The sequence below is a fragment of the Convolutriloba macropyga genome, chromosome 10 (genome assembly GCF_964194025.1).
Source record: "Convolutriloba macropyga chromosome 10, txConMacr16.3, whole genome shotgun sequence".
NCBI classification, from domain to species: domain Eukaryota; kingdom Metazoa; phylum Xenacoelomorpha; order Acoela; family Convolutidae; genus Convolutriloba; species Convolutriloba macropyga.
The window spans coordinates 53,416,382-53,434,852 of record NC_134477.1 but is presented as its reverse complement, the minus strand read 5'-3'; the positions used below and the strand labels follow the sequence as shown (position 1 = coordinate 53,434,852).

At 37.5% G+C, this 18,471-nt stretch overlaps 1 protein-coding gene across 1 annotated transcript in view; it reads left to right on the top strand.

Annotated features, from left to right (window-relative positions):
- The window catches only part of LOC142348700 (uncharacterized), a 64,960-nt gene that overhangs the window by 14,615 nt on the left and 31,874 nt on the right, over positions 1-18,471 (top strand). The window contains exons 2-3 of the mRNA XM_075400150.1: positions 16,759-17,058; positions 17,414-17,535. Of these exons, the coding sequence (XP_075256265.1) occupies positions 16,759-17,058; positions 17,414-17,535 (422 nt within the window). The remainder of the gene's footprint in view (positions 1-16,758; positions 17,059-17,413; positions 17,536-18,471) is intronic.

Here is an 18,471-nt window from a genome sequence, read left to right as displayed (position 1 = left end):
AAGACTTGGAACGAGACGACTTAGTCGAGCCAACACATTCCGGCTGGGCAGCACCATCATTACTTGTACCAAAAAAGATGGCAACTATCGCTTGGTTGTAGACTATCGTGGTCTGAACAAACAAATAGAAAAATCATGCTGGCTGGTCTTTACCCCGAGTTAATGAAGTTATTGATACACTGGAGGGAAAGATGTACTTCTCGAACATAGATCTCTTGTCGGGATACTTTCAGATGGCGATCGAGGAAGAGAGTCAGAATTTAAAAGCTTTCATAACTCCTCTAGGCCTGTATAAGTAGAGAAGACTCCCTATGGGACTAGCGTCTGCTCCGGGTGCTTTTCAAAACCTAATGGAGTTAATTTTTGTTGGCCTTTCTTACGAAATGGCTCTAGTGTATCTAGATGACGTTATCGTTTCCGGAAGAAATTTCGAGGAACATCTGAAAAAATTAGAACTGGTTTTCCAACGTTTAGAGGAGAATGGATTAAAAATTTAGGGATCAAAATGCAATTTTTTCCAACGACGTGTCAGTTTCTTGAGGCACATTATATCCGAGAGTGGAGTCGAGGTCGACCCAGAGAAATTAAGAGCTCTAGAAAGAAGGAAAGAACCATCTTCCCTGAAAGACGTCAGGGCATTTCTAGGCCATGTGAGCTATTATCGGAAATTTATTCCGGTATCGGAAAAACCACAGAACCTCTTAACAGTTTGATGAATAAGTCAAATAAATTTTAATGGAGTACAGAGTGCAAAAATGCGTTAACAGAGTTAAAAAGCAAGCTTTTGGACGCCCAGTTTTATGATATCCAAACGATAGAGATCCGTATACACTAACTATGGATGCTTCGTTGACAGGAATTGGAGCAATTCTTACCCAAAAGCAAGGAACGGAGGATAGAGTGATTGCATATGCTAGCAAAACTCTGAGTAAAAGTCAGCGAAACTATTCAGCCACTCAGCGGAAATTATTTTCAATCGTTTATATAACTCATTTTACATTTTAAAAACTATTTACTTGGTCAGCGCTTTTTAATTATAACGGACAACCGGGCTCTTGTCTTGATCTACAGTTTTAGAGAACCAGACGGTATGGTTGCAAGGTCGATAGAGAAACTTAGCAGGTAAAAAAATCCCACACGCGTAAACACAGAAGACGATGAACAAACAGCTTTTGTTAACGCTTTTGCGATTGACGCAGAGAAAGACAATACCGATTATGCTATTCGAAATTGGCAGTTAGACAAACTGCAGAGAGTAAAACTTCCATGCTCGCAGCAAAATGTCAAACCACTCAAAGAAGTGTACTCCTGGGCACTAAAAAAAATACCGGAACCACTGCAAATGAAAAATGGAGCATCAAAGGAGTTATAGAAATACTGGGTTCAGTATACAAATCTTTGTCTCATAGACCGAATTTTGTATCGTAAACACCAAACAGAATCAAACTTTGAGACTGTTTACCAAATGCTTGTACCATGGGAGAGAGTGTCCAACGTGCTTGAGCTGTTGCTTGACTCGCCTAGCGCAGTTAACTTTGGGATTGAGAAAACATGCCAAAGGACTTGTGAAAAGTTTTATTGGCCGTGCATGAGAAGGGACGTAAGAAATTGGATAGAAAGCTGCTACGTGTGCCTAAAAAGGAAAGGCACTAAGCAGAAACATCGGCATTCAATCACAAAATGGAAACATAGTCATACATTTTGGCAAGTATCTCTTGATATCATGGGTCCAGTTCCCGAGTCTAGGAAAACATGTACATTTTGTTTATTGGTGATCAATTCAGTAAGTGGTACGAAGCCGTAGCTTTACACAATTAAGAGGCAAAAACCGTGTCAGGAGCGTTTGTTGAACACTGAATAGTTAGATGCGGCTGTCCAGTCAACCTACACAGTGACCAAGGGTCAAACTTTATGTCAAAATTATTTCGTAGCCTTTGCATTGAACTAGCAATCCAGAGGACATCAACAACTTCCTACTACCTACAAGGGAACGCGATGATTGAAAGATTAAATCGGACAAAAGACGAATGTCTCTCCAAATACATAAGACAATATCAACATGAGTGGACCAAATTTCTACCTATAGCGGTCATGGCCTATCAATCATCAATACATAGTGTAACAAAGTACAGCCCAGCGTATGTGGTACTGGGTTTTCCACTGTCGCCACCTATAGACAGCATCTATAGCACACCACAGACCGCAAATTATACAACATCAAGTGATCATGTTTTCACAAAGAAACAGAAACTACAGGAAACGCATCAGTTGATACGAGAATATATGGATGTCAAACAAGATTGCCAGAAGACCTATTATGATCGCAGTAAGTACGGACAGAGCTATAAATTTGGCGAAGAAGTCTTAGTTTTCAACCCAACGGTTAAAAATGGAGAAACAAGAAAATTTACTTCTTTCTATAGAGGACCATACATAATCGTTGAAAATATAAACGATTTGAATTTCAAGGTAGAAGATAAAAAGATGAGGAAAACTATTAAGGTTCATTATGACCGACTGAAAAAATATAAAACACGAGAAAAGCCATTCATGCCTGAGCCTCAGGCGAAACGAAAAACAAACGTTAGGGAGCAGAAGAATACCGATTTCAACAGCTCAGACGATGGTGATATAATTGAAATAGAATCATCAACAGACAGTGAAATCAAGCTAAACACCGAAACTCAATCCGAAGCTGAGGATGCTAACGAGTCAATAAATGTTACAAATGTTATGTCTGAGAGTGAAGTTAAAGAGTCAGAGCAAGAAACATCTAAAGGGCAAGAGAAGGCATAAAATGTTGCCGAGGGAGGAGGTGCAACTTCATCAAAACCTACAGAGTACACTGGAAAAAAAGCAGCAGAAACAAAAATTCCAAAACCAGAAGAAAAGCCACTGGAATCTAGTAGTAAAACAAAAAGTACCGAAGAAAAGATTAATAGTGATCCCAAGGCACCAAAAATGGCTGCAAGGTCTAGCAGCCAATTAAAATTGGTGCTTGAGAAATTAAAGAATTATTTCGCTGTTCAAGATGAAGAGTGCTTTAGCAGTCAGGAAACTGATGATGTTTTTGTTTCAGGAAAATCCAGAAAAAAATAATGGAATCAAAAAGAAAGGCGAGTTCGTGCGGAGCATCGTATGATGGAGTATCACTATGTATGTATCTGGCATTGCTTGCCGTTTTTGCTTCTCCATGACCATGCATCAAGTTATACGGTTATGATTTTGACAATATAGTATCAACAAAGATCTATTCTCTAGATCATAGTACAAACTGTGATAACAAAATTCGAGTAACAAAAACAAATCAAAAAGTTAGTTTGATATATGCTGAGGTTCAGCGTGAGATTAAACTAAAATTTTGCATGTATGAAGCGGTAAAAACAGTGTCGCTACTTAAAAAAAGCAACGTATATGACGATGTCGTTTTTCTCACAGAAAATTCGAAACTACTAAAATCAGTGTACCCTTTAAATGAAGGTGTTTGTAGGAATATTTGGCAGATTAAAAACTTTGCCATACCAGGTTTTGGAGACAGGACCTTCAAAGTCAACAGGTCTGTAACTGAAAGAATTTTACAACAAGCCAACGAAACCACTTATTTCGAAGAACGTAGTCAAAGCTTCATGGCAAAAAATGGGCGCGAAGGCGCTATGTATGCAGTGCTTGTAGAGTGGGTTCACCTACAGGAGAAAAACTTATTCAAAAAGTGGTAATCAAAACAAAAACTTACATCGGAACAATTTGGGGGAAGCTGCTACAAAATAACCTATTAAATTTTAAGGATACCCTAGGTTTCTCGAAAACTGTTTTCAACAAAACCACATATTTTGAAAACGACTTAGTGAACTATTTTTTTAAAAAATCAAGGTGAGCAAATATATCAAACGATCAAACACTTTAATAAAGAGGACCCTGCAAAAATTTTTTGGAAACAACAAGACCACTTTTATCAGCGGAAAAATTTTGTACAAAAACGAATATGAAGATTTTGCATTAGAAATCTTAGAGGAAAAAGCAACTAGTTTGTGTGGATAGCAGGTGAACACAACCGGAGTTCCAGGTGTTTTTTACACCAAGGAAAGTTCAGAACTGTAACTGGTAATGTTAAAATAACAACGAAAATGTTTCTTTCAAGCGTTGTTGACACCTTTAATTTCGAACATCTCAAAGAGAGAAAAATTTGTTTATGAAAGTTAGAATGCTCCAATGCGAGATTCAACTACTAAGAATTCAAACAATGATTGAAATATCAAAAAACATTGTTAGTCCATCAGTAACGCTCTTCGAGAAAAGAACTCACGTTGAAAGGGCAGAATCTGTGTTATATGTTCATAAATGTGCCCAGATGGTAGCAACAATAACTAAACTTCCGTTTTGCACAGAAGAAGTTACTGTGTTAGTAGAGTGTCAGAATTTTACTTTTATTAGATATATGGACCCTATTACAAAAATTTTGTATCGTAATTATACAATCGCTGCAAGCAACCCGCTGTACCCAAATGTTGTTAAATTAGAAGACGGCAGTTTTCAAAAATATGGAGAAACGCTGAAGAAATTCAATCGTGACATATCAGTGGTCGATAAATAGAAACATAAATGTTAGTGATGAAAACCTGCATCGCAGCCTTTTCTCCACATCAGACGTAAAACAGAGTCCAACTGCTCGACCAATTCATCATAATAGTAAAGGAATTATCAGTCAGGAAGCATTCCGAAATTCGGATGGAAAATACAGTCATGAAAATTTTATTCAGTGGAACGATCAGTTCCAACAACAAGTTTTCTAATAAATGAAATAACAATTTCTTTGGAATTTAAGAACAGACAGCTGATAAATTTGGTTAAAAGCGAAGGACATTGCTGTGTCAGTCTTAACAGTCTACCTCATTTTTTAATTTGTGAAAAATATTCCTAAATTGTTCATCTATTTAGGATTAATTATTAATGGAGCGTCTTGGCGACAACTATTGCGGAATCTTGACCCAATAACGGGAACACGTATGTATAATCAATTACTCAAATTAATAAATGAACGCCGAGAACAAAAAAAATGATTGGAGTGTCTTTAAAGGAGTCAGTTGTTTAAAAAATGAAAGAAAAAGAAAAATAAGGTGTCTTGAGTCCAAGAGCAAAAAAAGCTAGGAACATCTCGAGTTCGAGACCAAAAAAGTTGTCTTGAGTTCAAGACCAAAAAAAAGAAGAAAGGGCAACGTCTCGAGTTCGAGACCAAACAATTGTCTTGAGTTCAAGACCAAAAAAATGGCTTGAGTTCAAGAAAAAAAAACGGGAACGTCTCGAATTCGAGACAAAAAAAATGAAATAAAAAAAGGAGAAATCTTGAGTTCAAGATTGAAAATATTGAGAAAACTTAGAAGGAAAAAAAGGGTTTATTATCCAATATAGCGTGTAGACAGCGAGGAGATTCGACAACTTGGCGAAAATGTGTACTATAAGCCAGAATTGTGGAAAGTTATTTCCGAGATTTCTCCGGGAGTGTATCGATTGGAATCTTGTCTGTCAAGGACTCGGAAAGTATATACACTAGAACATCTGGCATCAGCCAATATTCGGTCGCGTGCTCTGCAGACTGAAGTGGAACTGCAAAACAGTTCTTACAGTTAGCGAAGTTAAACAGTACTAACTCTTAACTTCAAAAAACACTCGTCGAGCTTCGAAATGAACTAGATATCTATTGCAACAAAACCAAAGAGGCAACAAAAGAAGTTTTGGGCAAATGGAGCGCCGAATGTGAGGCGTTACGAGATAACTTACAGGCAGCAGCAGTCAGAAATGCTGAACAGGAGCAATCTATTAAGTTATTGAAGCACGAAATGGCCGATTTGAAAGTCAAAGCTGCTAAGAAGGGCGAAGCCATCGAAAATATGGAGAAAATGAATGACCAATTGAGGTCAGAGCTTGAGCAGCTGGAACACTACAATGAGTATATGGCCAACGAATGCCGAAAAAAGATTCTTTCATTGATCGACAAAGGAGTACTCTTAGTAACGAAAGAGCCAAAACAACGGTCACGGAAAAAATTTTATCCGAGATTCGGAACAAAAACATTATGAACCGGCCTGCAACGTTATCCGAGATTTTGTTGGTAAAAAGTTCTGCTGCAAAAGATCAGATCAAGAAACACTACCACAAAATGAGCCTGTTGACGCAACCCGGTGCTGGTGGAGACGGAGAACTCTTCAGGACCATCAACCGGGCATATCAAATTCTGACAAATGATGCGGCACGGGAATTTGGACTTGACGAGGCAGGAAAAGTTTTGAGCAACCAAAACTGATAATTAAACTGTCCGTATGAATCTTCAAACCTTTTGTACAGTAAGACGTTCACGTAACAAGATCTGTGAAAGAAAATTTTGTTTAATTTTGAGTGAGTGGTGCACTCTATTCTTGTTCAGAGGGTGGCAGTGTGAGTGTCACACTCATACAAAAAACATGTACTAAAGCCCTTGGGTTTCAAGGTTAAAGATTTAGATTAAAACTTAATTTATAACCTCATTTATTGCTGACACAAGTTTGATCGGTTTCAGAAAAGAAAAAAGACCTGTGATTAGACAAAGCTTGGGCTTCGAGCGGAATCAACAAAACTGACATATCTTCGTTGACTTGTTTAATTTAACACGATGATAAAACCGATATTGGGTACCGGCCAAAACGAGGATCATATTCATTCATTGAACAACAAAAGTATCATCAGAGCCAAACAATCTAGTTTTGTTTTTTGACACCAAAAGAGCATCAAAAAAGCAAGACTAGATCTTATGATAAGCCAACTATTTTTCTGCAATATAGAGGCAACCTTACTCAAAACTTTGCAAGCAAATTGAAGAAATTATGCGAATTGCAAGTGGTTTTTACAAGGTGGAAATTTAGAACATGCCTCCCCACCCTGGAATCATCTTTCGATAGAGACCTGAAATCCCACGTGGTATTTGAGACTAAATGCAATGGATGCGTTTCCATCAATGTTGCGCAAACAAGCCGGCATGTTACCACAAGGATAACAGAACATCAAAAGAAGGATTCACAGGTTGGTCAACATCTGGTTGAATGTCCTGGCGCCACGAATGACATTGAATGGAAAATTCTGGACGCCTGTCAGACAGTAGAAAAACTAATGATTATCGAAGCTAAATATATCAGCAAGCTGAAGCCGGCACTAAACACACGCGATGAATATAGGGGGGGGAACTAACTCTAAAATATTAGTTCAAATTATAATTTTGACTAGATGAGAATACATAGGGCAAAAACATTTTGTGCATGACAAAACGAAATTTGCAAAACCTCCGCAAGAGGGATACTTATGGTTAGGGCAAACTCGGAATAACCCTAAAAACACAAGAACATGGCCAAAATCGAAAAATCTGGAATAGGAATGTTTTTAAATAAATTGATAACAGATGTACACATGAGTTGTAAATAGTCTAAATATTGTATATATGGAAAAATTTTCAATTGAATTTTTTAGAATAGTTCCTAGAATTGTTTTAAGTTTGGTCTCAGACAAATGTAAATACAAATTTTTTTTATCTTTCAACAATTTGTAAAACAGTTTTAAACTGACGATGAACGTAAAGTTCGAAAACGTTTGTTTTAAGTGATTTTAATTTGACAAATCGGTTTCTTTTACTTTAGTTTATTTAAACCAACTTTTCTTCACCATAATATACTTAACAATTTAACTTCTAACTTTGCATTTTAACCAAGTACCACAAAAGTTTTTTATGACGATGAATTTAAAGTTCGAAGACGTTTGTTTTAAATATCAGAAGTAATTTTAATTCGACAAATTGGTTTGTTTTACGTCATTTAAATTCATGTTCGTGGGCTTTCATGCGCAATTGCGGATATTGCAACCCAATCCAGAAAGTCAACTTAGCTGTGAAATGACGTGCCCAAGCCCCGAGAGCAATAATGTAAAGTGGCATAATTGGCTCTCTGAAAGGAGAACTTATCTCTCTCAATCTCTCGCTCGCCCTAAACTACTACTACTACATCCACGAGTTACAGAGCTCGTGCCATTACACAGTAAATGATTATTTAAAAATGTTACAGGTGCGTCGGGGGGATGGAAATAATATGCACCCATAAAACCATCTTAACTGGAGGGGGTGGGGGCGACGCAAAATATCCCTTAAATAGTATCAAGGACAATGTACTAAATTTCGTGAATCGTAAAATAATAATTTATGGGGATTTTAAAATTTAGAAGCAAAATGTATGAGCTTGGATTGTTAGAAAATTGGTATACTGAGCTTTTTTGGTTGTTCACAAAGGGTGTGTAGTTATACGATGAATGAACTTAAAGCTACTCGAACCTTCCTTTATCAAAGTTTTTCTATATTGGTTCCGCATCATCTGATAAAAACGATTTAATGGCAGATGATCATGTCGTTAATAAGATGTCGTCAAATTGTGTTGCACGTCACTGTTTTAAAGCTTGCACATGTCTGAAAAGTCGTACAGCCAATAGAGATGTGTTGAAGGTGGCTGAATAGATACTAGTGGTTGATTCAGTATTTGTTGTCATTATATTTGGAGAGCATAGATCTGAAATCTATATCTCTATGTAGAAGACGTCAAAATGCTGACAGATCAAGACAATCCTCCAGCAATTCTAATATTTATTGCAAAAAATGTCCTTGTGACTTATCACTGAGACAGTCATTTTTGTAGAACAAATGCAAGCTTTTCTCTCTTCCTTTTAAAGTTTTTCACTCTGGGGCATTCGGGTTCTTAACCTCGAGTCCGAAAATAACATCTGTAGCTGGCATCTATGCTGTGACTGTCAGATCTGCAGAAATAATAGGACAATTTTCTAAGACGACGACTGAACTAGCAGTCCAGAGGACATCAACAACTTCCTACTACCTACAAGGGAACGCGATGATTGAAAGATTAAATCGGACAAAAGACGAATGTCTCTCCAAATACATAAGCCAATATCAACATGAGTGGACCAAATTTCTACCTATAGCGATGATGGCCTATCAACCATCATTACATAGTGTAACAAAGTACAGCCCAGCGTATCTGGTACTGGGTTTTCCACTGTCGCCACCTATAGACAGCATCTATAGCACACCACAGACCGCAATTTAAGCAACATCAAGTGACCATGTTTTCACAAAGAAACAGAAACTACAGGAAACGCATCAGTTGATACGAGAATATATGGATGTCAAACAAAAACGCCAGAAGACCTATTATGATCGCAGTAAGTACGGACAGAGCTATAAATTTGGCGAAGAAGTCATAGTTTTCAACCCAACGGTTAAAAAGGGAGAAACAATAAAATTTACTTCTTTCTTTAGAGGACCATACATAATCGTTGAAATTATAAACGTGAATCGTTGAAATTATAATTTTGAATTTCAAGGTAGAAGATAAAAATTATAAACGTGAATCGTTGAAATTATAAATTTGAATTTCAAGGAAGAAGATAAAAAGATGAGGAAAACTATTAAGGTTCATTATGACCGACTGAAAAATATAAAACACGAGAAAAGCCATTCATGCCTGAGCCTCAGGCAAAACGAAAAACAAACGTTGGTGAGCAGAAGAATACCGATTTCAACGGCTCAGACGATGGTGATATAATTGAAATAGAATAATCAACAGACAGTGAAATCAAGCTAAACACCGAAAATCAATCCGAAGCTGAGGATGCTAACGAGTCAATAAATGTTACAAATGACATGTCTGAGAGTGAAGTTAAAGAGTCAGAGCAAGAAACATCTAAAGGGCAAGAGAAGGCATAAAATGTTGCCGAGGGAGGAGGTGCAACTTCATCAACCTACAGAGTACACTGGAAAAAAAAACAGCAGAAACAAAAATTCCAAAACCAGAAAAAAAGCCACTGGAATCTAGTAGTAAAACAAAAAGTACCGAAGAAAAGATTAATAGTGATCCCAAGGCACCAAAAATGGCTACAAGGTCTAGCAGCCAATTAAAATCGGTGCTTGAGAAATTAAAGAATTATTTTGCTGTTCAAGATGACGAGTGCTTTAGCAGTCAGGAAACTGATAATGTTTTTGTTTCAGGAAAATCCAGAAAGAAATAATGGAATCAAAAAGAAAGGCGAGTTCGTGCGGAGCATCGTATGATGGAGTATCACTATGGATGTATCTGGCATTGCTTGCCGGTTTTGCTTCTCCATGACCATGCATCAAGTTATACGGTTATGATTTTGACAATATAGTATCAACAAAGATCTATTCTCTAGATCATAGTGCAAACTGTGATAACAAAATTCGAGTATCAAAAACAAAACAAAAAGGTAGTTTGATATATGCTGAGGTTCAACGTGAGATTAAACTAAAATTTTGCATGTGTGAAGCGGTAAAAACAGTGTCGGTACTTAAAAAAAGCAACGTATATGACGATGTCGTTTTTCTCACAGAAAATTCGAAACTACTAAAATCAATGTACCCTTTAAATGAAGGTGTTTGTAGGAATATTTGGCAGATTAAAAACTTTGCCATACCAGGTTTTGGAGACAGGACCTTCAAAGTCAACAGGTCTGTAACTGAAAGAATTTTACAAATTTTACTTTTATTAGATATATGGACCCTATTACAAAAATTTTGTATCGTAATTATACAATCGCTGCAAGCAACCCGCTGTACCCAAATGTTGTTAAATTAGAAGACGGCAGTTTTCAAAAATATGGAGAAACGCTGAAGAAATTCAATCGTGACATATCAGTGGTCGATAAATAGAAACATAAATGTTAGTGATGAAAACCTGCATCGCAGCCTTTTCTCCACATCAGACGTAAAACAGAGTCCAACTGCTCGACCAATTCATCATAATAGTAAAGGAATTATCAGTCGGGAAGCATTCCGAAATTCGGATGGAAAATACAGTCATGAAAATTTTATTCAGTGGAACGATCAGTTCCAACAACAAGTTTTCTAATAAATGAAATAACAATTTCTTTGGAATTTAAGAACAGACAGCTGATAAATTTGGTTAAAAGCGAAGGACATTGCTGTGTCAGTCTTAACAGTCTACCTCATTTTTTAATTTGTGAAAAATATTCCTAAATTGTTCATCTATTTAGGATTAATTATTAATGGAGCGTCTTGGCGACAACTATTGCGGAATCTTGACCCAATAACGGGAACACGTATGTATAATCAATTACTCAAATTAATAAATGAACGCCGAGAACAGAAAAAATGATTGAAGTGTCTTTAAAGGAGTCAGTTGTTTAAAAAATGAAAGAAAAAGAAAAATAAGGTGTTTTGAGTCCAAGAGCAAAAAAAGCTAGGAACGTCTCGAGTTCGAGACCAAAAAAGTTGTCTTGAGTTCAAGACCAAAAAAAGAAGAAAGGGCAACGTCTCGAGTTCGAGACCAAAACAATTGTCTTTAGTTCAAGACCAAAAAATGGCTTGAGTTCAAGAACAAAAAAACGGGAACGTCTCGAGTTCGAGACCAAAAAAGTTGTCTTGAGTTCAAGACCAAAAAAAAAGAAGAAAGGGCAACGTCTCGAGTTCGAGACCAAAAAATTGTCTCGAGTTCAAGACCAAAAAAATTTCTTGAGTTCAAGAACAAAAAAACGGGAACGTCTCGAGTTCGAGACCAAAAAAGTTGTCTTGAGTTCAAGACCAAAAAAAGAAGAAAATGCAAGGTCTCGAGTTCGAGACCAAACAATTGTCTTGAGTTCAAGACCAAAAAATGGCTTGAGTTCAAGAACAAAAAAACGGGAACGTCTCGAATTTGAGACAAAAAAGAAATTAAAAAAGGGGAAATCTTGAGTTCAAGATTGAAAATTTTGAGAAAACTTAGAAGGAAAAAAAAGGTTTATTATCCAATATAGCGGGTAGACAGCGAGGAGATTCGACAACTTGGCGAAAATGTGTACTATAAGCCAGAATTGTGGAAAGTTATTTCCGAGATTTCTCCGGGAGTGTATCGATTGGAATCTTGTCTGTCAAGGACTCGGAAAGTATATGCACTAGAACATCTGGCATCAGCCAATATTCGGTCGCGTGCTCTGCAGACTGAAGTGGAACTGCAAAACCAGTTCTTACAGTTAGCGAAGTTAAACAGTACTAACTCTTAACTTCAAAAAACCCTCGTCGAGCTTCGAAATGAACTAGATATCTATTGCAACAAAACCAAAGAGGCAACAAAAGAAGTTTTGGGCAAATGGAGCGCCGAATGTGAGGCGTTACGAGATAACTTACAGGCAGCAGCAGTCAGAAATGCTGAACAGGAGCAATCTATTAAGTTATTGAAGCAAGAAATGGCCGATTTGAAAGTCAAAGCTGCTAAGAAGGGCGAAGCCATTGAAAATATGGAGAAAATGAATGACCAATTGAGGTCAGAGCTTGAGCAGCTGGAACACTACAATGAGTATATGGCCAACGAATGCCGAAAAAAGATTCTTTCATTGATCGACAAAGGAGTACTCTTAGTAACGAAAGAGCCAAAACAACGGTCACGGAAAAAATTTTATCCGAGATTCGGAACAAAAACATTATGAACCGGCCTGCAACGTTATCCGAGATTTTGTTGGTAAAAAGTTCTGCTGCAAAAGATCAGATCAAGAAACACTACCACAAAATGAGCCTGTTGACGCAACCCGGTGCTGGTGGAGACGGAGAACTCTTCAGGACCATCAAACGGGCATATCAAATTCTGACAAATGATGCGGCACGGGAATTTGGACTTGACGAGGCAGGAAAAGTTTTGAGCAACCAAAACTGATAATTAACCTGTCCGTATGAATCTTCAAACCTTTTGTACAGTAAGACGTTCACGTAACAAGATTTGTGAATGAAAATTTTGTTTAATTTTGAGTGAGTGGTGCACTCTATTCTTGTTCAGAGGGTGGCAGTGTGAGTGTCACACTCATACAAAAAACATGTACTAAAGCCCTTGGGTTTCAAGGTTAAAGATTTAGATTAAAACTTAATTTATAACATCATTTATTGCTGACACAAGTTTGATCGGTTTCAGAAAAGAAAAAAGACCTGTGATTAGACAAAGCTTGGGCTTCGAGCGGAATCAACAAAACTGACATATCTTCGTTGACTTGTTTAATTTAACACGATGATGAAACCGATATTGGGTACCGGCCAAAACGAGGATCATATTCATTCATTGAACAACAAAAGTATCATCAGAGCCAACCAATCTAGTTTTGTTTTTTGACACCAAAAGAGCATCGAAAAAGCAAGACTAGATCTTATGATAAGCCAACTATTTTACTGCAATATAGAGGCAACCTTACTCAAAACTTTGCAAGCAAATTGAAGAAATTATGCGAATTGCAAGTGGTTTTTACAAGGTGGAACTTAAGAACATGCCTCCCCACCCTGGAATCATCTTTCGATAGAGACGAGAAAACCCACGTGGTATTTGAGACTAAATGCAATGGTCGCGTTTCCATCTATGTTGCGCAAACAAGCCGGCATGTTACCACAAGGATAACAGAACATCAAAAGAAGGATTCACAGGTGGGTCAACATCTCGTTGAATGTCGTGGCGCCACGAATGACATTGAATGGAAAATTCTGGACGCCTGTCAGACAGTAGAAAAACTAATGATTATCGAAGCTACATATATCAGCAAGCTGAAGCCGGCACTAAACACACGCGATGAATAAAGGTGGAGGGAACTAACGCTAAAATATTAGTTCAAATCATAATTTTGACTAGATGAGAATACATAGGGCAAAAAACATTTTGTGCATGACAAAACGAAATTTGCAAAACCTCCACAAGAGGGATACTTATAGTTAGGGCAAACTCGGAATAACCCTAAAACACAAGAACATGGCCAAAATCGAAAAATCTGGAATAGGAATGTTTTTAAATAAATTGATAACAGATGTACACATGAGTTGTAAATAGGCTAAATATTGTATATATATGGAAAAATTTTTGATTGAATTTTTTAGAATAGTTCCTAGAATTGTTTCAAGTTTGGTCTCAGACAAATGTAAATACATATTTATTTTATCTTTCAACAATTTGTAAAACAGTTTTAAACTGACGATGAACGTAAAGTTCGAAAACGTTTGTTTTAAGTGATTTGAATTTGACAAATCGGTTTCTTTTACTTTAGTTTATTTAAACCAACTTTTCTTCACCATAATATACTTAACAATTTAACTTCTAACTTTGCATTTTAACCAAGTACCACAAAAGTTTTTTATGACGATGAATTTAAAGTTCGAAGACGTTTGTTTTAAATATCAGAAGTAATTTTAATTCGACAAATTGGTTTGTTTTACGTCATTTAAATTCTTGTTCGTGGACTTTCATGCGCAATTGCGGATATTGCAACCCAATCCAGAAAGTCAACTTAGCTGTGAAATGACGTGCCCAAGCCCCGAGAGCACTAATGTAAAGTGACATGTTTGGGTCTCTGAAAGGAGAACTTATCTCTCTCAATCTCTCTCTCGCATTAAACTACTACTACTACATCCACGAGTTACAGAGCTCGTGCCATTACATAGTAAATGATCATTTAAAAATGTTACAGGTGCGTCGGGGGGATGGAAATAATATGCACCCATAAAACCATCTTAACTGGAGGGGGTGGGGGCGACGCAAAATATCCCTTAAATAGTATCAAGGACAATGTACTAAATTTCGTGAATCGTAAAATAATAATTTATGGGGATTTTAAAATTTAGAAGCAAAATGTATGAGCTTGGATTGTTAGAAAATTGGTATACTGAGCTTTTTTGGTTGTTCACAAAGGGTGTGTAGTTATACGATGAATGAACTTAAAGCTACTCGAACCTTCCTTTATCAAAGTTTTTCTATATTGGTTCCGCATCATCTGATAAAAACGATTTAATGGCAGATGATCATGTCGTTAATAAGATGTCGTCAAATTGTGTTGCACGTCACTGTTTTAAAGCTTGCACATGTCTGGAAAGTCGTACAGCCAATAGAGATGTGTTGAAGGTGGCTGAATAGATACTAGTGGTGCCTTGATTCAATTTACCAAAAGTACGATGACCCCACAGTAGACAACCTGACAATTCTGTATCTCGACTTTGCTAAGGCCTTCGATAAAGTACCGCATGACTTGCTTATACTGAAACTCCAGTCCTTTGACATTGGCGGAAAGTTGTTGCAACTCATAAGCTCCTACTTGAGCGACAGGGAGCAATATGTTAAAATAAATGCGGAAACATCCACTCCAGTAAGTGTCAGCAGTAGAGTTCCACAAGGCTCCATTCTCGGACCACTGCTCTTTCTGCTGTTCATAAATGATCTACCAGCTTCAGTGTCAAATTGTGAAAGTTTTGGATATGCCGATGATTTCAAGATAATTGCACTGACTCAGAGCCAACTCACGATTGGTGCCATGACTATACAGAATTGGTGCTCCGAAAACAAAATGCAACTGAACACCTCTAAATGCAAGCTCCTCAACATAAAAGGCACTTTGACAGCAGCAATAGACAACCTTGAAATTGAACCGACGAATCTTCAGCGCGACCTAGGACTATGGATCACCTCAAATCTCACGTGGAACGATAACTGTACCACGAGAACGAAGAAGGGATTAAGTGCACTGTTCCAACTGAAACGAAACCTGTCTACAAACAGCACGCGAAACAGTAAGCTAAATTCTTACGTTGGTTACGTTGTGCCAGTCCTGACCTACTGCTCTCAAGCATGGCAGCCGAACAAGTCGAATCTTGCGAAGTTTGAAAGGGTGCAGGAAATTGCTACCAAGTGGATACTGAATGCAAGTTTTGAATACAAAGATCGACTTCTACAGCTAAAGCTGCTGCCTCTCAGCTTATATGTCGAAATGCACAATCTCCTGCTTCTGATATCATTGGATAGAAACGAATACGACGTTGTTGTTGATCTACCTAGAGTCACCGAAGATAAAACTCGACAGCATACAAGAGGAGAACTGACGATCGGAACGAATCGACTCTACAAAACCGATGAAAACTTCTTCCATCGTACAAAATTATTATACAATATTATTATCAGAGTGTACACCAGCTACGGAAAATATCTCAATAAAGACACCATCTCCAAAATCTACTGGGACTACTTTCTGAGAAAATATGACAAGAGGGACAAATGCACTTGGCGAATTGTTTGCAAATGTGACCACTGCAATAACTGGAAAAAACTAGACTAAACTAAAACTACCTTTGGACTGAACTCATGTGGGTCTAACAAACCCTTGGATTTATTTATGTTTAAATCCTAAAGCCTTTGCTACTACTACTACTACTATTCAGTATTTGTTGTCATTCTATTTGGAGAGCATAGATCTGAAATCTATATCTCTATGTAGAAGACGTCAAAATGCTGACAGATCAAGACAATCCTCCAGCGATTCTAATATTTATTGCAAAAAATGTCCTTGTGACTTATCACTGAGACAGTCATTTTTGTAGAACAAATGCAAGCTTTTCTCTCTTCCTTTTAAAGTTTTTCACTCTGGGGCATTCGGGTTCTTAACCTCGAGTCCGAAAATAACATCTGTAGCTGGCATCTATGCTGTGACTGTCAGATCTGCAGAATTAATAGGACAACTTTCTAAGACGACGACTGGGACGAAAATCCCCTCAGTGAAAACTGTAAATCCCCACTGTAAAACAACAACAACAACAAAGGGGATACTTATAGTAAAGGACTCTTCAAAGTACTTTTATTAACCTCTTGTTAAACTTTTTAAAAAGTTATTTCGCCGAAGACTTGTTTGTTTCTTATTTTGTATGCTGTGTTTTAACAGGATCGACATGCGTGGTTGCGCACTTGGAGTCAAAGAAGCTCATCTTAGAGCTAAAGTTTGAGCCCAACAGTACTTTCAAACCAAGTGAACCTCAGATGAAGTCAATAGTTGTTGAGAAACTAGTTGGGGAGCTCATCTTAACACCGTCTCGCGATGGGTTTGGGCACTACAAGATGTGTGCTTCTTTTATGGGTAGACCACAGGTGGCCAAAGTCTCGTATTATCAAGAAACTGACACCACTCAGGGGACTAACGGTGGAAACAATAATAACAACAATAACGAAATAATTAACAACCAAGGTAATACAACTCTTGATTAATACTTCAGTTAATATTCTGCCAAGTGACTGAGCGGTCTCTGCACTCATTCTTTTCATTCAAATTCAAGTCTGAAATTTTCATTCAACTTCATCCATGGTAACCCGCAAGAACGGAAAGTCGAATTGTAGAATTTATATGGAAGTTTTTTGTTTCCGAACACGACGTCTGACTTGGCAAATCACTTTTGCAATTGTAATATGAGCTGAAACCAAGAGAACTGGAAACCAACTTGAATTACGATAGGGACAACTTACGCATCAACTAAATATCCTCAACAAAAATTTTTCCTCCACTGAAGCATCTAGAATTGACCGTATCTTTCTTTGCGTTTTAGAGTTGACGCTGCTTGTGTACCAGTGCATAGCGGGGATGACAGTGGATATAAACCTTTCATCATGCAATTCTGTCCCTGAAAGCATAATAGCCGGAACTCCGAATCAGAGCGTAGCTTCAAAGGTTACGCGAGTTACTTTATATTGTGGAGCTTTAAATCTAAAGTTAACATTAAAACAGTGCGGTTTGGCTGCTGGCAGACTTTATAGATGTATATAAGAGTTGACTTGCCACTCCGATTTGAACGACTACCCATTTTAGTTGACATTTTAAAATAAACTGGTTTGCCAAGTATATTTCAATCGTACAGCTGTGAAGTAACCGCTAATTAAACGCTCTTTAACGAAGTTTGAAACGCATTCCGAAATGCAGGTTGTAGCTAATATAAAAGTGATTTTTATCGGTTGAATCTCAGAGACGTTGTAGTTTGATGGTTACCATGTTCAACTGCTATCCTCTAGGTCTGGGGTGCGAACCCCAATGAGGTGGGAGCTTTTTTACTCATAAAAATGCAATAAACTACACTCCTAGAGTGTATTGCCCGGCCTTTTGTTAGAGAGCAACTCATCCAACGTTAATCGGTTTATGTTTTGCTCTCAGCGATTCTAACTTAAACAGAGTTTTTGATTTTGCTTGAGCTAAAATGCTCGTTCATTAAGAATTTTTTGCAGATAAGGTTAATTTATGACAGTTTTCCTGTGACTGAAAAGCACGCCAAAATGGTTTTATTTTGCACTTTAAAGCTAAATATCCGCATAAATAACCTCTAGTATTTTCCTCTGACCTTCTTGCTCGTGTTGCTATCTCACCGCCATCCGCACCCCATACTCAATAAAATTGAGCAGACTACATTAAATTGAGCCTTCGTCAGTCGATTGAGAGCAATTTGTCTTACAGGTTTTGGTTTTGTTTCTTAGTTGCATGCATTTAGAGACAGTTTTGCCTATTTTATTGATTTGATAATACTTTGGAACATCTTTTGCAGTTAAGAGCTGCACCGGTGATAATTGGGCACAGCTACTTTTGACCGCCTTTTGTTTTTTACGACTCGGAGTATGT